General features: G+C 21.4%; 8 protein-coding genes across 8 annotated transcripts; 5 read left to right on the top strand and 3 right to left on the bottom strand.

Annotated features, from left to right (window-relative positions):
* Positions 1-1,298: 1,298 nt before the first annotated feature.
* Positions 1,299-3,710, top strand: PBANKA_1362000 (glutamate--tRNA ligase, putative; the record flags this gene model as incomplete). The annotated part of the gene is made up of 1 exon (XM_034567261.1): positions 1,299-3,710. One exon carries the CDS (start codon positions 1,299-1,301, stop codon positions 3,708-3,710), a length of 2,412 nt encoding a protein of 803 aa, XP_034423776.1.
* Positions 3,711-4,617: 907 nt separating this feature from the next.
* Positions 4,618-5,524, top strand: PBANKA_1361900 (nucleoside diphosphate hydrolase, putative; the record flags this gene model as incomplete). Its single annotated transcript, XM_034567260.1, has 3 exons — positions 4,618-5,007; positions 5,126-5,246; positions 5,448-5,524. The coding sequence occupies 3 exons, from the start codon at positions 4,618-4,620 to the stop codon at positions 5,522-5,524; spliced, it is 588 nt and encodes a 195-aa protein (XP_034423775.1).
* Positions 5,525-6,021: 497 nt separating this feature from the next.
* On the top strand, positions 6,022-8,689 carry PBANKA_1361800 (conserved Plasmodium protein, unknown function; the record flags this gene model as incomplete). The annotated part of the gene is made up of 11 exons (XM_034567259.1): positions 6,022-6,169; positions 6,325-6,495; positions 6,608-6,745; positions 6,834-7,012; positions 7,148-7,279; positions 7,442-7,534; positions 7,667-7,719; positions 7,801-7,876; positions 8,055-8,195; positions 8,287-8,378; positions 8,494-8,689. The coding sequence occupies 11 exons, from the start codon at positions 6,022-6,024 to the stop codon at positions 8,687-8,689; spliced, it is 1,419 nt and encodes a 472-aa protein (XP_034423774.1).
* Positions 8,690-9,556: 867 nt separating this feature from the next.
* On the top strand, positions 9,557-9,916 carry PBANKA_1361700 (conserved Plasmodium protein, unknown function; the record flags this gene model as incomplete). Its single annotated transcript, XM_034567258.1, has 1 exon — positions 9,557-9,916. One exon carries the CDS (start codon positions 9,557-9,559, stop codon positions 9,914-9,916), a length of 360 nt encoding a protein of 119 aa, XP_034423773.1.
* Positions 9,917-10,276: 360 nt separating this feature from the next.
* PBANKA_1361600 (E1-E2 ATPase, putative) lies at positions 10,277-15,865 on the bottom strand (the record flags this gene model as incomplete). Its single annotated transcript, XM_034567257.1, has 5 exons — positions 10,277-10,298; positions 10,382-10,447; positions 10,578-12,815; positions 13,002-15,075; positions 15,205-15,865. The coding sequence occupies 5 exons, from the start codon at positions 15,863-15,865 to the stop codon at positions 10,277-10,279; spliced, it is 5,061 nt and encodes a 1,686-aa protein (XP_034423772.1).
* Positions 15,866-16,881: 1,016 nt separating this feature from the next.
* On the top strand, positions 16,882-19,864 carry PBANKA_1361500 (WD repeat-containing protein 16, putative; the record flags this gene model as incomplete). The annotated part of the gene is made up of 8 exons (XM_034567256.1): positions 16,882-17,527; positions 17,682-17,831; positions 17,929-18,048; positions 18,152-18,927; positions 19,039-19,306; positions 19,438-19,497; positions 19,599-19,679; positions 19,794-19,864. 8 exons carry the CDS (start codon positions 16,882-16,884, stop codon positions 19,862-19,864), a joined length of 2,172 nt encoding a protein of 723 aa, XP_034423771.1.
* A 272-nt stretch (positions 19,865-20,136) lies between these two features.
* On the bottom strand, positions 20,137-21,625 carry PBANKA_1361400 (conserved Plasmodium protein, unknown function; the record flags this gene model as incomplete). The annotated part of the gene is made up of 4 exons (XM_034567255.1): positions 20,137-21,036; positions 21,215-21,270; positions 21,385-21,446; positions 21,570-21,625. 4 exons carry the CDS (start codon positions 21,623-21,625, stop codon positions 20,137-20,139), a joined length of 1,074 nt encoding a protein of 357 aa, XP_034423770.1.
* Positions 21,626-23,073: 1,448 nt separating this feature from the next.
* On the bottom strand, positions 23,074-24,490 carry PBANKA_1361300 (TBC domain protein, putative; the record flags this gene model as incomplete). The annotated part of the gene is made up of 2 exons (XM_034567254.1): positions 23,074-24,005; positions 24,376-24,490. 2 exons carry the CDS (start codon positions 24,488-24,490, stop codon positions 23,074-23,076), a joined length of 1,047 nt encoding a protein of 348 aa, XP_034423769.1.
* Positions 24,491-27,043: the final 2,553 nt, after the last annotated feature.

Here is a 27,043-nt window from a genome sequence, read left to right as displayed (position 1 = left end):
TGCTTAAAGCATTTCTCTTTTTTTAAAAAAATAAAAAATGAAAGTATGATATACCCTTTGTGTTTGTAATCAAATGCTCAACGGGTTTCGCATAATCCAAATATAATGTATATGAATATATGAAAATGTTTATTCAATTTTTTAACAATTTATCGAGGAAAATCACATATTATTTCCTATACTATGTTAGCGGCAGCTTTCTAATATGCCGTTGCGTTTTGTTTTACTTTCTTTTTCAATCTTTTTTATTTATAAGAAGGGAACTAAACTAAAATATAAATATTCTTAATATTTAAAATATTTGGGAAACAACACAGTAATGAAATAAAAAATGGAGTAAAAAATGGAATAAAAATGGAGTAAAAATAGAATAAAAATGGAATAAATAAAATGTTATAGATATACAATAAAAAAATATAATTATTCAAATAAATATTGCTATAATAAATGGATATAGTGATTAAATAAAAAATATATAAACATTCCCAACGTAGTACACAATTATAATTGATAAGCGTTCTATGCTCATAAAAAAATAACGTTTAAATTGCTATATAAGCCTATGTATATATATATATATATATATTTATTTATTTATCATCTATATTTATATTATAATATTCCTGACTTCTATAAATATATCCCCATATTATGAAATATAGAACATAAAATAAATATGCATTATTTTATTAGCAATACACAATTTATTATTTAATTAGTGTCACGTTTTTTATAATATACGAATAATTATATATATTTATTTACAAGCCTATATTAATATATATTCTATATACATAAATATTATTTTTATATGAATATACTTTATGACTTCAATTCGCTGTAATTATTTTTTTGTTCTTCATTCTATATTATATAAAACTAATTAAATTCACATCCTTTGAATAAATGCTACTCTTTTGAAGTTTTTACACTAGCTACGATAAAGAGCGAAAAAAAAAAAAAAAAAAAAAAAAAGTAAAAAAAATAACCAGGTTAAATAAGAAGGAAAACACGAAAATAATCAAATAAAATAATAAAATCAATTTATGTGCTTAAGTTTGTTAAAATTAAAAGATTATTTGCGTTATATATGCAAGCGTTTGTGCATATTCCTATATAATATTTTTATTCTTTTTGGATAATATTATTAGAACAGACAACCTGCATTGTGCAGGCAAAACAGTAATGTATTACTAGCCAAATTAAATTCTATTTTTCGAGTGTTAATACATTCGTATATATAATTTATATACATCAAAAAAAAAAAAAAAAAACTATAGAAAAAAAAATAATAAAAAATGATAAAAGATAGCAAAATAAACATTTATTATGGTAAGAACTACCCATTTTTATGTAGAACTGTATTCAATATATACCAGAATAATATTAAAAAAAAAACAGCCAACAATCTGAACGATAAAAAAATCAAAGAAATATGCGTAAATTTTATAAATGACAAAACAGTCGTAGAAGATATAAAAGTCGAATTTGTAAGAAATACTGTATCTGATCAAACTAGAAAAAACACTAATACTAATAATAGTGTAACAAGTAGTGATAAAATTTTTGCAATAAATCTCGATTTTTTATTAAAAACAAATTTATACTATTTTACAAGCTATAGAGAAAATATTAATAGGAATATAATAACCAATGTATTTTTCCAAGCACAATATAATGAATGGATTGATTTTTTACGAAATAAAGATATCGAAAAAAATATAATACCTATATGTGAACATATTAACAAACATTTATATCTTAACACATTCTTATCTTTTCATTATTTAACACTTTCTGATATATATATATATTATGAAATGCACAAATATTTCAGTGGTAATATAACTACGAATTTAAAATATCCAAAACAATATAAAAATATTAATAGATGGTTTAGGTTGATCAAAGCTTTATTACATGATCATGTAGCCACAGATGCTGAATTAATACAAAACTTGAAAGTAAAAGAAAAAATATTCAATACAGCAGGTTCTGGTAAAAGGTTAGGAAATAATGGAAACAAATATTCTGCCCATTCAGATCACACTAATACAAAAGGAGGCGCAACATCTTTGTCATCTTATGAAGGAAAATTGCAAAATGCAGAAAAAGGGAAAGTTGTTACTCGATTTCCACCTGAACCATCAGGTTATTTACACATTGGGCATATAAAAGCTGCATTTTTAAATAATTATTATGCAAATATTTATGAAGGAAAAATGTTGCTAAGATTTGATGATACAAATCCAGTTTTAGAGGATGTAAAATTTGAAAATTCGATTATAGAAGATTTAGAAACATTAAGTATCAAATATGAAAAAATAAGTTATACTTCAGATTATTTCCAATTATTAGAAGAATATTGTATCAAACTTATAAAAATGAATAAGGCATATGCTGATGATACAAATGTTGATGAAATGAGAAATCAAAGAGGGGAAGGCATTGAATCAGTTAATAGAAATAATTCTATTGAAACTAATTTAAAACTATTTGAAGAAATGCGTAATGGTACAGATATTGGTAAAAAAAATTGCATTAGAGCAAAAATAAATATGTCCAGTAAAAATAAATGTATGAGAGATCCAGTATTATATAGATGTATAATTGATATACCACATCATAGACATGGATTTAAATATAAATGCTATCCAACTTATGATTTTGCATGCCCTATTATAGATTCAATTGAAGGTGTAACACATGCACTAAGAACTAATGAATATAGTGATAGAATCGAACAATATAATTGGTTTATATATACATTAGAATTAAGAAATGTACATATATATGAATTTAGTAGATTAGCTTTTGTTAAAACTGTTATGTCTAAAAGAAAATTAAAATGGTTTGTTGAAAATAATATTGTTGATGGATGGACCGATCCGCGAATGCCAACCATAAAAGGAATATTAAGAAGAGGTTTAACAAAAGAAGCATTATTTCAATTCATATTAGAACAAGGCCCATCAAAAGCTGGAAATTTAATGCAATGGGACAAATTGTGGTCTATTAATAAACAAATAATTGATCCTAATATTCCTAGATTTTCATCTGTTGATATGAATAATGGAGTTATCTTAAAATTAACTGATTTAAAAGAAAATGAAATTATTGAAAAAACTCGAGATTTACATGTAAAAAATAAAAGTTTAGGCACATGCACTATGTATTATACACAACAAATTTATATCGAATTAGAAGATGCCCAAATGATAGAAGCAAATGAAGAAATTACTTTAATTAAGTTAGGTAATGTTATTGTTAAGGAAATAATTAAAGATACAGATAATGTTAATAAAATAAAAGAAATTATTGCTGTATCTAATTTTGACGGTGATTTTAAAACTACAAAAAAAAAAATTCATTGGTTACCTTATATTCCTGATAAATTAATTAACTGTACTTTATATGAATATGATCATTTAATAACTGTTGATAAATTTGAAAATGATAATAAAGAAGATTGGACTAATTGTATTAACCAGAATAGCAAATTTGAAACAGTAGCATATGCCGAACCTGCTTTAATTGATCTTAAAGTTTCTGATAAATTCCAATTTGAAAGAAGAGGATATTTTATTGTTGATAAAATAACTGAAAATAAACACTTCCATTTAATAAAAATACCTGATGGGAAATCAAAGAATATGTCTATTATATCTACTAAAGTAAATCCACAAAATTTATCTGGAACTAAAAAATAAAATAACGCATAGGCCCACCACAAATACCATTCATTCGTTGTATATGTACATATACATATCTAATACGTTTTTATTTTTATTGAGATTTTTATATTTCCAACTTATTGAATTCTTCGTTATCGCATTTGACATTGCAAATTTTATGCCTTATTTTACTCACTTTATTTCATTTACTTTTTAATGATATTTTTGAAACTGTATTATCAACAGTAAATGAGCATTCTGCATTTACGAATATATTTCAATATACTTAAAAATAAATAATCCAAATAAAAAAAATATTTTTATAAAATATATTACTTAATTTTGAAGGTGATAAATATATTATTATGTGATCAAATTCATTGTATAACATTTTTCTCCATTTTTTTATACAAAATTTTAATGAAAAAATATAATATCATCTCGGTTTAACCACTAAAAAAATGTAAAAGTTTGCGAGAATTGAGAAAAAATAAACTGAATGAATACAATTGCACATAATTAGATTTAATAATAACAATACAATTTTATTAACAATTTATACCGTTTTCATTTTTTTCATTTTAAATTATCAAAAGCACAAACCGATATCTCAGAATATTTTTTTATGCTTTATATTTCTTTCTTGGCTAACCTTTTAATTGCAATATTTTCAACTTTATCAATACTTCATTAAAATAATGTAAAATATATAAAAAATATCTATATTTATAATAATAAAATATACTGTTTAATATAACTACACATTATTATTGCAATTCCATATTTATATCATAATATTCCTCACATTGTAGTAGCATCAAATTTGTAAAAAATATATATATCATAAAAATATTTTATGTTTACTCTTTTATAAGGACATAAATGTATATATATATATATATATATGTATATATATATTTTTTTTTTTCTTTGTTAGAACAATATGGATGATACAATTAACACCAATTTTGAAGATAACAAGGATGAACTTGTAATTATAGTTGATGAAAAAAATAATTTTATCAATTATATACGTCGTAAAGATATGCGATTAAATAACTTATGGCATAGATCATCATCAATTTTTGTTTTCACTAAGATAGATAATGAATATTTTATATATATCCATAAAAGATCAAAAATAAAAGACTATTGTCCATCATATTATAATATTGGATTTGGAGGTGTATTAGCAAAAGGCGAAACTTATTTAGACAATGCAATTAAAGAATTAGAAGAAGAAAGTGGAATAAAAAAAAAACCTGAACAGCTATTCGAATTGGGGGTGTTTAAATGTGATAGTGAATATATAAAGTCCTTTGCTATGTCTTATGTAATATTAAAAATCTTTCCGCATTTTATTTTAGCTATTAATATTGTTGATAATATGTTCACTATTTATTCAGTTCAACTATATCCTTTATTTTGTTTTGTTTTATTTTTTCATGTAGATCACAATTATAGACCCAGATTTTACGACAATACCCCAACCAAATGAAGTGGAATTTATCACAAGACATTCTATAAAAGAATTTGAAAATATTTTTCTCAAAGAAAAATTTACCGAAATAAGTAATGATAAAAATTGAGTTATATATATTTATGAATATGCTTACATTTTTTTTTTAATAAATATAATTTAAATGTGTTAGTTATTTAAATAAAAATTTTAATGCCTTTTATATACATTATTATGAAATAACAAATTAAAAAGGAAAAAAATACATATTTTTTTCAATTTAATATATATACATTTATCCAACAATTTTATAGGCCAAGGTATATATAACCACTTTAAAGACAAATTGACACATGAAAGCTTAGAAGAAATTTATAAAAAAATTAATTAATATGTTTTTAATCCACACCAAATAAATATTCATCAAATTAAACTTGAATAATTTGTATCGACAAATATGCATATGTATATTCATACATGTGTGCATGTTTTTATTTTTATATTATCTTGATTTTTTATTTTATTATTTGTTTACTTTATTATTTGTATGTTTCATTGTAACTACTTGTAAACATATCCGTCATTTTTTCTATTTTTATTTCCATATGATAAAAATTAATTTCAATATAAAAGGCAGCAACATTCGCGTTCTATATACATACATACATACATACATACATACATACATACATACATACATAACATTCTATTTTTTACTTTCCATATTTTCAATTTTGGTAAATATTACAATACATATATTTGTGTGTACATGCATAAATCGACGTGTTAACTCATATTTTTTATATGACAAACTAAAAACATATTTTTTTTTAATTTTAAATTCAAAAACTTTAAGGATTTGGTAAAATATTCTATTAATAAAAAAAGATGAAAATTCTCTATGTTTGTGACACTAGACTTTATAATTTTAATAGTAAAGAAAAAAAATATTTATTTAAATATTGGATTTATTCGTTACACGATTTATTGATTAATAGTGAATCACGGAATATTAAAATATGGTTGATTTGTATAAGTATGCTCATAAAAAAAATACAAAACATATATATGAATATACATTCATAATATTGTCTATAAACATATAATTAATGCCTACATATTAACTGTGCTTATTTCTATGGCTATTTTTTTTTTTTAATTTTACTATCATATTATCTTTTTATTATATAGACCTAATTGACTATATAGACATTATAAAATTTACCGATCCGTTTAATTATGAAAATGTAAAGAGTGGCATAGAAAATATAGCTCCATATTTTCAAAAAAATAATGAAGATTTAATAAATGATAAACAAACTACTATAGATCCTTTATTCACCTTTTTAAAAACACCGAAAAGTATGTTCAATTTTTAATTGTAACATATTCAAACATTTAATATATTTCTTCTTAATTCGCACACATAAAAGTATATACACATTTTTTTACTATCCTTATGATTGTCCTTTAGATATTTCGAGAATTAAAGAATGCAATAAAATTATAATTTTTTCAAGTAATATTTATAATTGGGCTAATAACATTTCCAAGCTACAATTAATTGGGGATGCATTTCGATCATGTTCCAGCGAATTTTACCTATTCAATGGTTATTCAAATATATATATGTGTGTGAATATATGTAAATAATACATAAATATTTTATGCCAATTTTTTTCTATGCTTTTTTTGTGTAGTTCAAAACAGCTTAATAGATAGCGTTGCAAAAATGCAACAAATTGATTCTAATTTACTTGAATATCCAAATTTTTTTTTTAAAAATATCGAATTAAACAAAATTAGTATTTTGCAAATATCAAAGGAAATTCTCGCCATAAAATTTGATGTTTCTTTTACCTTAAAATTAAAAAATGAGGTTATTTGAAAAAATAAAATAGTAATAAAAAGTGTAAAATAATACATATTCTCCGAAAATATACTACACGAATAAAATAAATTATATATAATGAAAGAAAAAAAATATTAATTAAAAATATATTATTATTTTCAGACATTACTAAAATGCCAAGGCAGGCCTATAATAACTGAACTTGATCATTTAGCTTTTTCTGGATTGAAAAATTTCATTGTTGAATTTGATATAAGAGCTCGTGCCTTAAAGGAGGGAATATCTCAACATATGGTTAAATTAATATATTACAAAATTTGTACGCAACATATAATAAATATTTATATAAATGGAATAATATAGGACAATGTAAATATATTATATGACCTGTTCATGTAGTTTTAAGCCTGTTTACAAACTAAATTATTTTGCTTATTTTAATTTTTATCTTTTTAGATTTATGGGATACCGATTTTTTTAAGCAGCGATTTTTCTTATAAACAAAATTTAATTTCGATAAGCTCTTTAGCAAAAGAATTATACGAAAATGTAAAAAAATGCCCACAAATATATATGACATACACACAAAGTGTGTATATATTTAAACTGATTATTCTTATAATAAAAAATAACAAAGCACTATATTATACAAATTTAACATATATACAAATATAATTACAGGACCAAGTATTAATTTTAAGGTCTAATATAAACCCTATTGATCTAAAAACACAGTAAAAAATATAATATAAAAAATAGTATATTCAAATAAAGTAGATTAAAATATAATTATGCTTATTTTCTCCTTTTTATAGTGAACAACAAGTTCGATTTTTATGGGTAGCGACACCAATGATTAAGAACGAAACCCCAACGAACTTATGTTTGCATGTAAGGCTTGCACACACAAAAGTTATTTGAAAAAAAATAATTTTTTAATTATTTTAGTTCTATATGCATAGTCATATTTATATAACTCATTATATATATATATGTGTGTGTGTGTACTCGTGCAAGTGACTTTTTTAATCCCATTAAATTTTTTACTATTTTGTAATATATTATAAAGGGATTATCAACACAGGAAACATATTCTCTTAATGTAGAAGAATCATATGGATGTGATACAATCACAAATGAAAAAAATGAAGATAGCAAATTAAAAGAAGTTATGAACTTTTTAATTTTAGTCGACGATTTTAACCCTTATGTAAAAAAAAAATATATAATAAATAATATTATACTTAGAAAAGGATTCCACATTTTCACATATTTTATTTTTTCTATATAATTAATTATAGCATTATAGCAACGAACGGTTTGATTATTCTTTCAAGTATTCACGAAATTCGTTAACAAATTTTATAACCAAAGACAATATTTCAAAAAATATGTGCGTACATATAAATACTACATAAATAAACTATACATTCTCGGAAGCAATCTATACATTCCCCTTAAATATCATAACACTTGTTCTTTAATTTTTTCACTTATTTAATTGATAGGAAGAAAAGATTAACCCTTTTAAAAAGCATAACATGTGATAATGACTCCTCTATAAATCAAGAAAAAAGAAAGCTACTAAAAAATAATGATAATTCTTTTCAAACTAATAATAATTTAAAAAAAAAAAAAATTCCAGATCCTCGATCTCTTCTTTTGGCTAACATGAATAAAGCCTTTCAAAAAAATATAATATAGTAGCACCTCCTTAAACTAAAATTTTTTTTTCAATTTTTTTCTGATATGTATATATTTATTCATATGAAATACTTTCTCTTAAAATAAATTTGTGTTCATAAATATATGCTTAAACAAAAATACATATTTATGGAGAAAAGACAAAAAATTTGTATTTTTCCTAAAAAATTGGAATTATGTAAAAATCCACAATTTTATAACATATTCCTTTGAAATTAATTAGCAATATTGTATTTATTATTTATACATTATTATTTTATTTCCTAATTTTCCATATAAATAAATATCGGAAAATGAGAAAGAATATAAAAAAAAATTAAGTATATAAAATTAATGACGTACATTAATTTTTTTAATATAAAAAAACTGCAATAAAAAGTTTGTTTTTTCTACAAAGTACTAAAATAAAAGAAAAAAATAAGAATAAAGCTTTTGTAATTATGTTTCCATATAGCAACCCTCTCAGAAAAAAAAATGATAATGTTTTAAACCATAGCACCTCTGTTGTGACTAATTAAGAAAATATGAAATTGTAAATAAACATATATATTCGTAATTACATTATCATATTTCGTGTTATATTTATTTAATCAATTTTTTGTTAGTTCCGTATTATGAAAGCGGAAAAAGAAAGAATTATTTTGTAATTTGAATTAAATAACAAGAATAAATATATATTTATTTATACAATTTATCATATAAATTATATTGTATGGATAAAAACATTCCCAGTAACAACTATTTATTACAACATTCTTTATTATTATTACTACTATTCAGAGCATTATTCCATTCTTAAATAAATAGCATATAAAACAGCTGCATTTTTTGGCTAGTAATCTTTATAATGCGAAATAAGTAAACAAAATGGAAGAAATAAAAACTGATTTACAAGATAAACAAAAAGAGAATATAAAATTTTCGAAATTTGTTACCTCATTAAGTTTTATGAAAAAAAATATAAATGGAAAAGAAGAAAATGCTAAAAAAAAAATAAAATATTCTAATGACGATCATGTATGGGTACTTAAAGAATATGAAGAGCAAGGAAATATTTTTTTAAAAAACAAATTATCCACAAAAAATAAAAATAATGTTGCCTTAAATTGTTTGGGAAGAAAATCATACAACAACTATAATAATTATATAAATTTATATAATATGGAAATTAAGAAATTTATAAATTCAATAAAAAAAAATAAACCTCATAAATCCTTAAAGGAGTAGACGAATGTGCTTATTACCTATTACCTTTTTTACTACCCTTTTTTTGTATTATCTTTTAGGATGTGTGCACATGCTATGGTTTATTTATTTTTTTGTGTGCATTTCATCACCAATTTTTTCGTCTATTTTTACCATTATAACTAGAAACTAGTAAAAGTCATATTTTTTTAAATTCTTTTAGTTTAATCATTATACAGTGTTAAATAAAATGTGAATTTATATGAATTATACAAGTATTCGTAAAAACATGATAAAAATAAAAATATGGCTAAATTTAACAAAATGAAAAATCCGAATTATCACTTTTTTTTTTCTTCTAAATGAGTATAGGATTTCTTAATAAAAACATTAGCATAATCTTTATATCCAATTTTGGGTTGTTCTAAATAAGTACAAAAATAAATTATTATAGTTTTGTAAAAAAAATGAAAAAAAAAATACACGACTAAAATTGTTATTTCTTACAATTTCCTATCGTATTTATATCTTTGAGATATATAGCTCCTTTTGTAATCATTCATTGCATCAAACCTGAAATAAATAAAAAAAAAAATAATTAAAAATATAAAATATCCATAATATATTGCCTCCATAAAATGAAATATGCACAAGCAACAATGCTCTACTTTTCCTTTTTTGATTTTATTGTTGTATAAATTACATTGTTCGCTTCCGAGCTTCGCTTAAACTATGAAAGCTTTTGATAAAATTAGTAGGCATTCTGAATAGGTTAGTAAATGATATAATATAATAAAGCACGAAATCTAAAACACAAAATAAAAAGCAGATTCCCCACTGAACTAAAGTTAATCCCTTTACATGAAAGTTAAATACAAAAGATCCATATTGTATTATAATAATATGTAATAATAATAATAATATAAAAGATAAAATTGTTTTATAATTTCCAATAAGACAATCAAATAACATTTTATTTTTATCAGTATCAACAAAACTAACTTTTTCTTTAATATAATTTTTAATACTATATAACGAATTTGTTTGTATATCTATATCATTATTTTTCTCCGTTATATTTATGTTATGTTCAGACATATATTTTTCATTATTATTTCCATCACAATAATTACATGAATCATCACCACAATATAATTTTTGACAATTTTCATTCATATTTGAGAGTTGTATTTCATTTGTAGTTTTAATGTTATCTTCATCAAATTTAAATTCCTTTATCATGTTATTTATATCCTTGGATAATGTTTTATTTTTTAATAAAGAAAGATATTTATGATTTTCTTTTTTGTTTGTTTTAATTTGTTCACAATACATATCAATTTCAACGAGAAATGTTTTAATATAAATATATATATATGAAAAGAAAAAAAAAAGAAAAAAAACATTAAAAATAATAGTAGTATGCCTGTTAGGACTTATATGATGTTCCCATTCTTCTATAGTTCTATAATCATTTTTTATATTAATATTATTCGCAATTTTTATATTTTCTAAATTTTTTTTAAAACGTATACATGATCTAATTGTATTATAATAACGTTTTTTTTTTAGATTATTTGAAAATGAAAATTCTGAAAATTCAAAAAATTCTCGTATGTCATCACTTACAAAATCCCAAGACGCTTCTGGTATAAATATATGTCCAAATAAAAATATGATTATCAATATTATTAATTTTGAAACTATAGAGGAAATTAAGCTACTTATTTCATCTTTACTAAACACATTATAAGAATAGTTAGCATTTTTACAACGTTTTTTTCCAACACAATAATTACTTTTTCTATAACATGAAATATAATGAAATATAATATTTTTAATTATATATATATATAATATCTGAACTGTAGTTAAAAATTCTAAGCCATTTATAAGAGTTGAAATAATCGAAAGTGCAACAATACATATATATAAACATATGTTATATTCTATAAATAATTTGATATTCATAAGCATAGAATTGGAAAAATATCTCAATTTAATATAATCATATAGACTTCTATTTAATAATATAATATCACTTTTATTTTTTACAATATCTTTACTTCTTATATCACAAACTCTTATATTGCATAATTCTTTATTTTTCACAAAATAATCATTATTATTTGTTACTACACAATTAATTCTTTTATATGATTTTGATATATATAATAAATTTACTAGGTTGTTTTTTGAGCAATTGCAAAATACATTATTATTTAAAAAAAATGAATATTCTTTCATACTTTCATTATTTATAAATGTTTGTACTAAACTACTATTATAACTATATTTTAAATTATATTTTTCACATTCATTTTCTTTGTCTAAAATACTTTTTGTAATATTCATGTCTTTTGTTTCCCTTTTATTATCCACACAAATATGTTCTAATCTTTGGTTATTTGTTTCCATTTTATTAATATAATGCATATTACTATTATATTTTTCATTACTATTTTTGTTTTCCAATTTTATATTCATATTACTATCCATATTAACTTCATACATTGATCTTGATTTTATCACATTGGCCATAGACTTAGAATCATAAAATTTTAATTTTGAAATAAAATCAGGAAAATTGCTAAATATTTTTTTTATTTTTTCAACATCATATTTTGTGAATAATTTTATATGTAAATTATTAGACTCTATAATTTTATAATCTACATAAAATCGATTACTAATAGTTTTTTCAAAAACAAAAATCGAAATACATGTAAAATCATTCATTTCTGCATATTTTAAATATGTACTGTTCATATTATTATCCATTTCCATATTTTCTAAATTATATCCATTATTTTCTTTATATGAAAATAAATCCTCTTTTTCTTTTTCTCCTATTATTATTTCTTTGTATGCAAAGCAAATTGTTAGATCATATTTGCTTTCCTCAATTTGTCTATTCTTTTCTAAAAGTTTATCTATGTCTCTGAAAAAAAAAAAAAAAAAAAGTTAAACAATACATTTGAAACTCAACTAAAAAATTTCATGGATAAGACAAATATCACATTATTCAAAGTGACCCATATTCAAAAAAAAAAAATATATATGTAGTGTATATATACATGATAAAAATGATAGCAAACTATAAAGGAATTGATGAAATAATACATACTTGCAAAAAGATTGTCCATCAAAATACTGACTACACATGGGTAATATCACATCTGATTTCCCTCTTATAAATATTCTTAGCACATTTGATTTATTTTTGAGTTGATCTTTATAATGATTTTTTTTGTTCGTTTTTGAATCATCTATTTTATTCATATAAGAATGATCCGAAAAAACAAAAGATATTACATAATAATTTTTATTTGAAATAATGTTAAGAATATTATTATGTTTAATATAATAATGTGAAATGTTTAATTTTAATGAACTTATACAATCGAGTAAGTGTAAATCTATATCCATGGAATCCTCGTTATATATATATAAGTTGCTAGTTGCTATAATAGTTTGAATTAGTAATGAAAAAAATAAATGTGTGCATATTTCTTGGCCTTGTTCATTTTCTACAAACTCAGTATACGATTTTATGTTATTTTGAAAATTAATTTGAGAAAATATAAGATCAATATTAAATGAAACAACATATTCAGTATTGAAAAAAAATAAAACAGATTTATAATTAATATATTTATTTATGTCTATAAAAATTGTATTTGTCTGTAAAACTTTCTCAAAAATATTTTTACTTTTAATTATATAACATTCATCCATTATTTCTTTGTAATTTATAGATATACAGTTTTGTAATAACAAAGGCATGTTATCAATCGATAATAATAAATATTTTAAAATTTCAATTATAATAGTATTTAATAAAAACATTAATAAATTATAAGAATATGTTTGCATATTATTTTCTATCAAATTTACCAGAAAATGAATAAATATAAAAAGTATACATAAAGAACAACAAAATAATATTAATATAACAAAATTTTTTGAATAACTGTTTATTACTATTTCGAGATTTGTATTTTCTTCAATTCTTTTTATTGAACTATGAAACATTTGTTTATTTTTGCTAACACAAGTTGCTACCATTATTCCTGTACCTTCTGTAACAACTGATTCAGAAAGTAATAATGGGGAATATTCATAAATGTTAAAATATGAATAGCATGATTTTATTTTATTATCATTATATTCTTCACTCGAATTTCTAATCTGATTTATTTTCCCATTTATTTCTGTAAAACATGTTTCCCTATTATTTTCATCGTCTGATTCTTTATCATCATTATATATATCTTCTAATTTTGGATAGACATTTTTTTTTTTTCTATTATTAAAATCGCTATATTTTTTAAATCGTGTTTTAATTTTTGAATTTAATATCTGAAAATAACTTAATTTTTTCCCTTTTTCTAATTGGTTTATCTCATTTTCTAACTCACCCATATTTTTTTCTCTCAATTTATCCATTTCATATATATATTTATTTAAACTTATTTTATTCACATATTTTTTTGTATTATATTTTAATATATTAGATTCATTTACTATCATGTTATTACAATGTATTAATATCCCATCTGCTGGTATCATATCTCCTTTAGACAGGTATATAATATCACCTACTAGTAAATTTTTTCTGTTAATTCTATATATATTATTTCCGAAAAGTATATAATTTAATAATTCATTTTCATTTCCTATATTTTCTCCTATATTTAATTCAAAATTACATAAACTGTTATTTATATCTTCACACATATTTATATCATATTTTGTTTCTATATCATCTGTTTTTCCATTTATTAAATTTTTTTTATTATTATCTATAATAACTGAATTGGTATTACTTAAGCTCACTCCATTATTTACTTCCTGATCATTTTTTTTATAATATTCTATCATATAACATGAAAGTTTCCCATTTTTTCGAGTCTCATAATCATATAGTTCTTCATTTATTCGAGTTAAAAAACTTTTTAAAAAAAAATATTTCGAATACTTTTTTATTTCAACTGTTTTTTTGTTTTCAAATCGAAAATTCTTTACTTCTTTTTTTTCCTTTTGGGTTTTTAAGAAATTTCGGCACACATAATTTTCTTTATAATTATTATATTTTGATGTTATCATACTAATTCGGTTCTCTTTTATGTAATGCACCCATGCGAAACAAAAGCAACCCGCTGTTACTAATATTAGAAAAATAAAGGATTCTAAAAATTCTGAAAAAGGGAGAAAAATTCACACACATGTATATATTTATATTTATATGTGTATATATACCACAATAAAATTGTGATGGAAAATAAAACAAATGATAATCAAAAAATGTAAAGAATAAAAAATCATACCTATTACATTATTACGGTCACATATATATGTTACAAATGTATAAAAATAAATACAGGATAAAAATATTTTTAATGGATAATTTGTAAAATATATTTTGATTACAGACATATAAGTAAGTGAAGGTAATGATTGAATTACATTTGAGCAATATCTATAAACCCTATAATTGTTTATCATATTAATTTTTTTATTAAATACAAATAAATCTTGAGCTTTTATAATTTGTCTATCTGCATCATTACTAGTCTTTTTATCCAAATTCGATTTCAGTGGCACACTATTTATTTTTTCTAAATTATAAGTTTTTTGCGCTTTTACTTTTATTTCATTTTCCTCTTCAAATTCATTAAATTTTACAGTTGTATTATTTTCATTTATTTTTTTTTCTTCTCTTTCTTCATTATTATTTTCTTGTAATATTTTTAACAACTTTTTAAAAAATGGCAATTTACATTCTTTTAAAAAGTTATCATTCAAATTATTTTCTATATAAAAATTTAGTCCAGTTCCTTTACTAACAATTTCGTCCATTAAATTTTCAGAGCTCTTAAGAGCTTTTAAGTCTTTTTTATAATCATCATCATTTATATATTTGTCGAAAATTTCCTTAAAATATTTAGAGTCATATGGAAATAGTCTTTTGGAAATTTCTTCATTCATTTTATAATATTTTTTTTACTGATAAATTGACTAACTTTTGAAAATGCTCATTATGCATATCATAATAGACATTTAATATAAAAAATGTAGAAAAATAAAAAATGAAATAAAACATATATACTTCTCTTAATTTTAAATTATATTTACATTTTTTCCCTTTTTTTTATACATGTCTTTCCCTTTTCATAATTTAATATAATATTCCTATGTCAATTAACTGTATTTCACAATATTATATATATATATTTTTTAATATTATTATGGAAATTTTTTGTTTTTCTCCTCATATTTATTTTTTTTTTTTCGATTTGCACACCGTTTAAATTTCTATTTTATATTTTCACATTTTCACAATTCATAGCATTCTCGTATTTTGCTGCTTTAATAATTTTTATTTTTTTATGCCTATCAATTCTCTTTTTTTTATTATCTCCATTTTCTTCGCTATTTATATGTCCGAAATCCAAATGCACACAAGCATGTGCCGAATAATAATTTAGGACACTTTATTTTCTATGCCGGTATAAATATATTATAAGAATATGCACGTGTAATGCAAAAAATAATTGAAAATATGATAGACACTAAGTTTTCGCTTCAAAGCAATACATACATCTATTTAATCGTTAAATGGCTACTTAAAAAATGTATATGCTTTTTCCAATTTGATTCATACATATTTATGAGATAATATAAATAATTAATTCATTTGTTTATCAAGATTTTTAAAAATATATAAATAATTATACAAAAAAATATATATATATTATTTATATTGTTAATCTACATTTTTTAGTATGTTTCATGTCCACATATACATATGTATAAGTTTGTATAACATCTAGTTAGATTAAGAAAATAAATTATTCCTAACTGATAAAGATTCGCGGTATGGAATAAAAATAAAGAAATAAAAATATATATTATGCATAAGATTTGTCCATAAATTTATATTATAGGGCCTTCTTTATATATATGCACAAACAAATAGGAAAAGAAACATCTAGACAGCCATTATGGAGAAAGAACTAGTTGTAGATTCATATATCGGATTCAATGGGAATATATCAAATAACTTAATATTAGTTAAGAAAGAAAAATGTATTGATAAAAAATTATATTTAGAAAAATTAAAAAGTATAGAAAACGAAGAGATGATAGAAAATGCCAAAAAAAAAAAATTAAAAAGTGTGTATAATTTAAAAAATATTGATATAAATCATAATTATTATGAATTAAAAAAAGAAGAATTAAAATATGATTTTTTTATGATTTATGCAATTGGTACAAATATAATAAAAGAAGATATTGCAAATAATAATAGAACAATTTTTAAAAGTGATCAAAATAAAATAACCAAATTATACATTGATAAAAATCAAAAATATATTTGCTGTTGTAAAGAAAGTAAGTTAATGTCAACTATTTGTATATATGATTTTGAAAATAAAAACAAGCCAATCATTTTATCTTTACATAAGTTTAAAACAGAAGATATATCAATAAGCAACGATGGAAAATATATACTTTCATCTGGTGGGGAAGATGATAAACAATTAATTTTAACTGAAATAAAAAATCAGTATTTTATTTATAAAACATCTTCTGATTTCCCGTATTCCAATGTGTCTTTTTTCCATAAGACGAACAACTTTATAATAGGTTAGGTTAAAAAAAGTATAATTATTAAAATAGCTAGCTAGACAAGTATATTCTAGTTGATTAATTGTAGAAATATTTCGAGAAAATTTGCTTCCTTCTTTTTTTCAATTTTTTTCTCATTTTCTTGTTTCTATTTCTTGCACCATCCTTAAAGCCAAATTAAACAGTATACGAATTTGTAACTATGATTTTACAAAAAAATTAATGAGTTATGAAGATATAAATACATCAATCTACAAAAGAAAGTTCATTTGTTTAGAACTCAAGGAAAATGACGAGCAAGCCCTTTTGGGAACAACAACAGGTAAACCTGGTCTACAATCACTATGTGCAAACAAATATGTAAAAAATGTGAAAAAATATGAACGAACATGTAAAAAATATTATCATTGTTTTCATAGGAGATATTCTAGTAGTGAACATAAAGTCAAAGGTATTAGAAAAAATCATACCTGAAAAATATTTATTCAGCAATGGAATAAATGTAGTAAAAACTTTAGACGATCAAACGATTTTAACAGGTTGGAAACAAAAATGAAATTAATTTATTCGCTTTGAAAATTCACTCAATTATTTGCTTATTGTTTGTTGCTTATTAATTTTTATCGTTTTTTTTGGAAACAGGTAGTGGGGATGGATATGTTAGCTTGATAAATGTCCCAGAAAGGAAAATAATTAAACAGACAAAAATATTCGGATCAATTAATTCTATTCAGATGCGAAATAAATCAACACTGTTTATTAGTGTGTGTGAAAATATTATATATGTAATGGACATGAATACAAATAATTATAACGTTTTATTGCTGGCTCATAATAATTATATACGAGATTTATGTTTTCCTGAAAAGTACAATTATATCATGTATACATGTAGTTCGAATAATGTTATGGCATGGATGTTTTATGATAAAAAGGCTATATATTTAAAAAATATAAGTAAAGGCAAATTTATTTTTTATGATAAAAAATTTTTAAGTATACCTACAGATAAATATCAAAAAATATGTAAAATAAATAAACATAATATTGAAAAAATGAATAATAAACTAAAAAATAAAAATACAAATATAGATATAGGAACCCCAGAAAAAATAATTAAAGATATAACATGTTATAATATAAAAATAACAAAAGATGGAAAATATATTGCTTTATCTATGCATAATAATATTTACTTATTAACATCAAAATATATGAAAATAGTTACTATTATAATTATACCCCATTATGATTATTGCAATGTCTTAATGTTTTATAATAACTATGATTTAATAACTGCTGGAAATAATGGAGATATAAAATTCTGGAAATTTCAAAATAACAAATATGTTAACATAAACACAATAAACTACCATACCTCCATAATTAACAAAATTATTCTCTACAGAAATAAATATGTAAAGAACTAAAATGCAAAATAAAACATTAACTTATATATAAATAAATACACGCATATTTTCATATATCTATACCTATTTATCCATTTTATTTCTTGTCTATTTTAACAGCTTTGTAGTTGCAGTGAAGACGGGCTAATAACTATTTACAATATCGAAGAAAAAGAAATTGTTAAAAAAATAATAGATTTAAATAATGTACGATATAAGCAAATTGCTATAAATCATAAATATGATATTCTATTATGTTGTGGAAATAACAATATTTTTATGTATTATGATTTAATAAAAAATGACGTTAGCAAACATTTTTATTATTCCCCATACCATAATATCCTTTCTGTTGATATTGATGATAGGGGAAAATACTTTATAACAGGTTTGTTTTTTTACAGGAAAAATATATATACATAAAATTACTACATATTTTATTTAAAACCTTCTATAGCACCTTTTCCTATATATATATGTACATATTTGCACACAATAAAAAATGTTTTCATAATTTAGGATCCGATGATTGTAGATTAAGGCTATATGAATTCAAAAGTTGCACATGCTTATATATAGGTATAATTTTTTACAGTCAAAATAATTCAAGTAATAAAATTCCATTCAATTTTAATGGCCTACATTCCGTACTTATGTGTAATTATTTTTTTTTTTTTTAGGAAATGCCCACAATGATGCTATAAATAAATGCTTATTCACATATGATAATCATTTTATAATTTCAACATCAAAGGATGAGAGTAAGAGATGATATAAAAAAATAAATTGTAAAATAATTATAATTTAAATAGTGAAAATATAATATAAATGAAAGCCCATACATATTTATATGCCAATTTTTTTATTTTTACTAGGCATAATATATTGGAAGGTTCCCCCTGACACAAGGGAAATAGAATGTGAAGAATCCGAAAAGAGAATTTAAAAAATTACAATAAAATTAATAATATATTAAAAAGTTTTGAAAAATCACAAAAAAAAATATGCATATTTTTACAAATATTACATAATATGTTATGCATATTATATATATGTATGCATGCCTATTTTTATTTTATATTCTATATTTTATTTTTATATACAAATAAATTTAAAAAGGTTTTTGTTGTGAAAACGTAAACTAATATATACTCATATATTTATACACACAATTATATTTCATTATCACCAAAATTTAAAACTATACATGAAATACCTTCAATTTAAATGTGTAAAAATAATTTCGTCAAATTTGGATGTGAGCCATATATCAGGCCCATATATATCTAATACTATTTGCAAAAATAAAAATAAAGAATTAATTTTTTTATTTTGAAAGTCATATGTATCAAAATATATCATGTTATTTTTTTTGAGAATTTCCTTTACTTCTTTGCTATTAACATTTACAATTTCTTTATGTGCAAATTTGATGTTAGATAATAAAAAATATTTTAAATTGATAGCACTATCACTAAAATCTTCTAATTTTTCTCTCATATAATTTATAGTATTTGATACGCCTCGATTATCATTGCTTTCTATTTGGTTTTTATTTTTTTCATCAAAATTTTTTTTTTTTTTATTCATGTATAAGCAAGACTTATCATTTTTTAATATTTTTGATAATTTATTATATACAGATAACTCTTTTATGATTTTAACTATATCATCATCTAAAAAAAATAAAAAACTATAGCTTCTGCCTGAAGTTCTTATAACTATATAATTCATTCGATTTACATAATTTGGGCAACTTTTTTCAAAAATAGATAATTCAGTTGTACAACATGATCCAATATTTACTTGCGTTATTTCATCATAATTTAATATTTTCCTTGACCAATATCCTAGTATAGTTATATTATATGAACTAAATTTTAATGTTCTTTTTTTTAATTTTCCATTTGTTGCTACTTTTAAAACAGTAACACCTTTAATCATGTGTATAATGGAAATTAAATAATTCTTTAACAATTCCTTCTGTTTAGATATATATAATAAAGTTAGTCGAATCGCTATAGGTACACTTATATTTAAACATGTTTGTACATATTTAGACAAAGAGTATACATTTATATCATTTTCAGAAATGTTCAATGAAAAATTATATATATCCTAAAAAGTAAAGAAGTGGACATATCAAATAAATATAATAGAATAGGATAAACTATAAATGGAAAAAAGGTAGCATAAATAAACCATGATAAATCAATTTTATTCGCTATCTTTAACAACTTTCAATTGAATAAACAACTAATTTTTTTTTCTCTTTTTAATCTCTTAATTAACTCACCTTATTATTTTTGTTCATAAAAAATGGCAATTTCTTGGATAAATTATTTTCATCTTCTATAAGAAAAAAATCGTAAATAACAAAAGTCAAGACAACGTATGTATAAGAAAAAAAAAAAAAAAATTATTAAAATAATATATTAAAAAAATCTTCACATATTTTTTAAGTACCATATACAGAAGTTTTTTCTCTATTATCCGTTTTAACTTCCTGAGTTATTTTCCCATATCCTCTAAAAAAAAAAAATATATATAATTTATCCAGTTACCCACTATTTATAGAATAACTAACATAAAGACATTATTATGTGTCGTAATAAATAATAATTATTTTATTTTTATTGTATATGGCTCACTCATATACTACTTCTTTTGGATTTTCTTTTTTAAAGACCTTTTCTCTAAAATTCATTTTTCAATTTTCAAAATATAATAATTTCAGTGGCATAAAAAAAAATCATACATATATTTATAAGTAAATCGAAAAGTGAATATAAACGAAGATAGACAACAACAAATTTATAAATAAGCTAAAATCAGAAAAGTAAAAAAAAACTATTTAAATATTAAGATAATTATTCATTTAAAATACTCATAAATTTATACGGCAAAAAAAAACAGTAGAACAGTTATATATATGCATGTTATACACATTCATTTACTTTACATAAAAAAAATTATTTTATTAGTCTTTTAAAATTAGAAAGAGAATAATATTATTCTCATTCTCTTTGTTATTATACTTTATATATTTTTTTTTTGTCTCCCTTTTTTTTATATGGATATTTAAAATTAATATTATGATGAATATATTTAAAAAAATTATGCTATATATTATTCCAAATTTTTTTTTAATAAATAAAAATGGAATATTCCCATTTAACTTATTTTAATATACGCACAGGAATGTATATATTTTTTAATAACTTTTAAAAATATTTTTTAAATATTATTTGAAACCAAAAAAGACACCATTCAAAATGCGTTGTATATGTGTATGGAAATTTTTATAAGGGTTTAATGGGTATAAAAATATATACGATATGTTTTTTCCTTTTTTTTATATTTATACAATACTTACAAAACATATATACTTCCATAGGAAAATGCATTATATATAAGAACATAATTAGCCATTTAATACAATTTCCCATGTAAAAACATCAAAAAATATAATGTGCATGATTTAATAATGCTTGTATTTGTAAAAGCGCACATTCATGTATTTTTTATTTTAAGGCAAATAAAAAAAATTAAACATCAAGACAATTCTTATATATATATATATTTTTTTTTTAATTCAATTAAATTGTTTTGATGGATTAAAAATAATCTATTTTTTTTCCCGTTTATATACAAAACACACATAACCCTATTTAACAAAATGATAACAGTTTTGCCTTACCAAGCAATATTGTGCCAACGGCTCGGTAAATAAATGTTTTAAAAATATTTTATTAACAATGTATAATCATAAGATAAGTAAAACAAGTTAATAAAAATATCATGAAATGATAATAATAATAATAATAAGAAGAAGAAGAAGAAAAAGTATTGACATAAAATATCCAACGCAATGAAAAAAATGCGTTGCATATAATATATTTGCAACTACTTAAAAACGTTTAATTAAAACATTTTGCACAAAATTATTAACATTATTCCCTTTTTATTATTTAATTTTTTTTTTCAAATTTTCAAATGCTTCATAAACATATATTTATTAATATGCACAAAATCTACAAATGCGTATATCTATGAAGTGACAACAAGCACATATTAGCAGACTAAAGAAATTATAAACCCACACACACACATATATATATATATGGGTGTACATGTTTTTAAGCGGAAAATAAACTAAGAGAAATGCTTCGGAGACGATTGGAAAGCATTTTTTAAAACAAAAGCTTCTGATAAGATTGATTCGATGTCTTGAATTTTCCAATTTTGTGTTGGGAAACGTTGCATAAATAATAGCATTTGTTGAAAATCCATTTGCTTTAAATGTTTAGACCAATGTACTAAAAAAACAGCACATATATATGGATGGAAATCTGTAAAAATATCAGATATGTCACTAATATATGTATCCAACAACCTTATAGATATATCAATTGGGAACTCTCGTAATAATAGGCAATTTACCCATCTAAATGAGAATTGAATAAAATCTATATTATTATCATAAATATGATTAAATAAAGATTTATCAACTCTTTTGACAATTTCTTTAACTTTGATTATAGCTCTTTGTATTCCTGGTTGTCCAAAGGTATAATTATCTTGAATTTGTTCTAATAATTTAGAAAGGCAAAAATATAAATCGGATTCAACATTTTTTAATTCATCGTTTGAAACATTATCAATATCATCAGAATTTATTTCTTTCTTTAAAATTATAGGCCTTAAAAAAACTATCAAAAATGGTGTTATTAAATCATTTATTCCTTGGACATATCCACATGCAGGATGTCTAACAGAATAAATAAATAACACACGTTCACTTAATTGCTGTATTTTATTATTATTAAATATATTATAACATGATTTGGTTCTAGGAATATCTACTTTTATCTGTCTTAATATTTTTAATTCATCTTCTGATAATTTGTTTTTGTTATAATATTGTTTTTCTAAATTCTCATATTCATCTCGTTTTTTTTTTAAAACTTTTTCTGTATCTTCTCTATTTAATGGTAAATACCCAAGTGCTAATTTCCAGCATTTTTCTCGTATAATAAAGGGGACTTCACATGTTATTCCCCCCCATAAAATATTTTTTAATTCATCTATATTAAAAATTGGTGAAAAAAAAAAAAATTTAACACTATATATTTTACTTATGAACATTTCAATAAGAATCTATTTAATAGTATATATGATATACTTTTTATTTTGTATATAAATAAAAAACAAAATTATATTTAATATGTGTGCGCAAAACTATGGAGCGTCAATTTGTTTAACACATGGACTATATTGTCATCAAAAATTTTATACATATATTTTTATACGTGGAAATATATTCACACATACTATATATTAACGTGTTTATACGTAGCATATTTCTCCGAATTGAATATAATAAATCATATCAAACTTGGGATATGTAACATATAATAACATACGAACACATTATTATTTTTTATTTTTTCATACTTATATCTATAATTGGGTTATTCAAAATATGATGCAATTTCTTCATCTTATGAGAAATGTTTTTTGGTTCCATTTGGGGTTTTGGACTTTTATTTTTTTCTTCATTTAATTTCATTTTGTATATTATTGTATTCCCTTTTACACTCTATTATATTTATTTTCTTTCCCTTTTTTGTGTATTTTTGTTTTTTTAATATAATATGTGAATCAGAACAAATTAGAAAAATATGCAGTTTCTTTTATCGGCATACGAATATATGTTTTTTTTAATATTTTCATTTTAGAATATTTTATCATATATATTCACATAACATTTTGTTATCTTTACCTTCTATTTGTATGCTAATATATTTATCATATGCATTTGCTCATTTTATAATTCTACTTTTTTTTATTTAATCTTCTAAAATAATACTAATAAAATATTTCCTGAGTATCAATTGTTATATTATAGTCATTAAGCTTTTGTCATGTTATATGCTTTACGACTTTTATACCTACTATTATTTTTACTATTCTTAGTACTGATGTTATTTCTTTTTTTTATTATTATTATTATTATTATCATCCATATTACTATTGATATTTTTTTTTTTTTGGGGGGGGAAGGTATCAGTAGTTGTAATGTATTTAATATTAAGGAAGTGAATGTCAAAAATAAGAAAACATGTTTACGCCCTTTTTATAAAACCTTAAATAATGTTGGGACGGATTTAAAAAATGCATACATATTTATACATACATATACTCATAAAATAACTATAATAGTAAATTAATTATATTTTATATCCATAAAAATACATTCTTAATCATAACTTCAATAAATAAAAAAATAAGAATTTTAAAATTTTTTAGCTAGCTTAATGTATTACCAAAGTTATTTATGATATATCATTTAAAAGCGACATTTTTATAAAGGTAAGAAGTTTCATAACATACATTATGTTTTTTACCTTATTATTTTTACAAAAAATTGTTCGTAGTTTTAAAAAATGTTTAAGTATTTTTTGCAAATTCATTTTAAAATGTTGATACATAATTATATTCAATTGTTTATATTATAAGTGTATATGTGCATGCTTATTATGTGAATATACCACGTTGAAAATTTTACGAGAATAGAAGGAAATTACAATAAAAAAATATACGCACACATGTCAAAGAAATAAATATAATTTTTATTATACTTATAAAAATGTTATAGTGTGTTTGGAATTATGAATAATTATATATAATGAAAGTCTGTGTTGAAACTGTAAGTTATTCATGTGCAATGTTTTAGTAAAATAATTATATATCTTTTACTGTATTTTATTAGTGTAAATACATTAGGGGAAAAGAAGAAAAAAAATGAAAATTATAAACACATAAGCTTATTAATTAAACGATTGCTATGAAATAAAAAACATATAGAAGAAAACTATTCCCCAATTTTACAAATTAATAAGGTACATTTTTTTTAATGAATAAAAATTATGCAGTTTATTCCCCTATAATAAAACACTTTTATTATCATTCCTAAATTACACCAAATTTCATAAAAGTTTATTTTTATTCGACCACTAATATTTATATTACATGGAATAGCAAAACTACACAAATTATATACAAATTCAAAAATCATAAAATTTTTATTAAACAATTTGCAAAGTTTCAATTTTATTATTGTAATATGCTTAAAAGCATTTTATTTAAAAAAAAATAAAAGTTTATTTCACATTTAGTTTTGATATACAATCAGATTAAAAAGCAGACATGTTTTTTTTTCGTATCTACAATATTATTTTTTCGTATATATTTTGTAAATCTTAATAAAAACTTTATTTATTAATTTTTTTTTACTGTATCTCCAATTTGTTTAATAATGATATTAACATTTTTTTATATGTAAAGAAAATTGTTTGTATTAAAAAACAATATAAAGATCGTCTCTTTTTTATTCTTTATTTATTTCGTTTTTTTTACTTGTTTTTATTATACATATTTTTTATTTCGTATTATTTGATTTTTATATGTACACATTTTAAAATATTATATCTGCCTTTTTTTTTAATAAAAAATTGTGCATGAAAAATTTTGTGATAATAAAGTGATTAGTATTTTTGAAAAAAAAAAAATATAGAAAGAGATAAAGAAAAAGTGAAAAAGTAAAAAAGTAAAAGTAATTTTCTTATGAATCAGGTATTTATTTTTGCCTCCAAAGTTAAACTACTTTTCTATATATCAAATTTGTATCTTCATTTTTTTTTTTTTAACCCTAATTAAAATGTAGGTTACGAAATGAATAATATAAAAAGAGTAAAAGGAAAAAAGGGGAAATAGAATTAATAACGAGTAACATCATTTTCGCACACACATATATATTTATCTATATTTTAATGTATATATTATTGAACTTGTATTATATACATTATGCCCAAGTAAAATATACTTTCATTTGTTCATTCTCAACCCTTATTTGAATCTGTTATTGTTTTTTTATTATTTTTTTTGTGATTTAAAAAAAATAAACATATGCATACGTTACACACCATTTCAGATTAAACATTTTTGACACAAAAATCATAAAATTTCCAAAAAATTAAAATCATCATATTCCTAATAAAATACCATCAAAAACAGACACAACTCCCCATATATTGGAAAATCATAAATTTGCATATATGTG

This window comes from Plasmodium berghei (assembly GCF_900002375.2).
Source record: "Plasmodium berghei ANKA genome assembly, chromosome: 13".
In the NCBI taxonomy this organism is placed as follows: domain Eukaryota; phylum Apicomplexa; class Aconoidasida; order Haemosporida; family Plasmodiidae; genus Plasmodium; species Plasmodium berghei.
The sequence above is the reverse complement of the archived record's forward strand: the minus strand, read 5'-3'. Positions and strand labels throughout refer to the sequence as shown.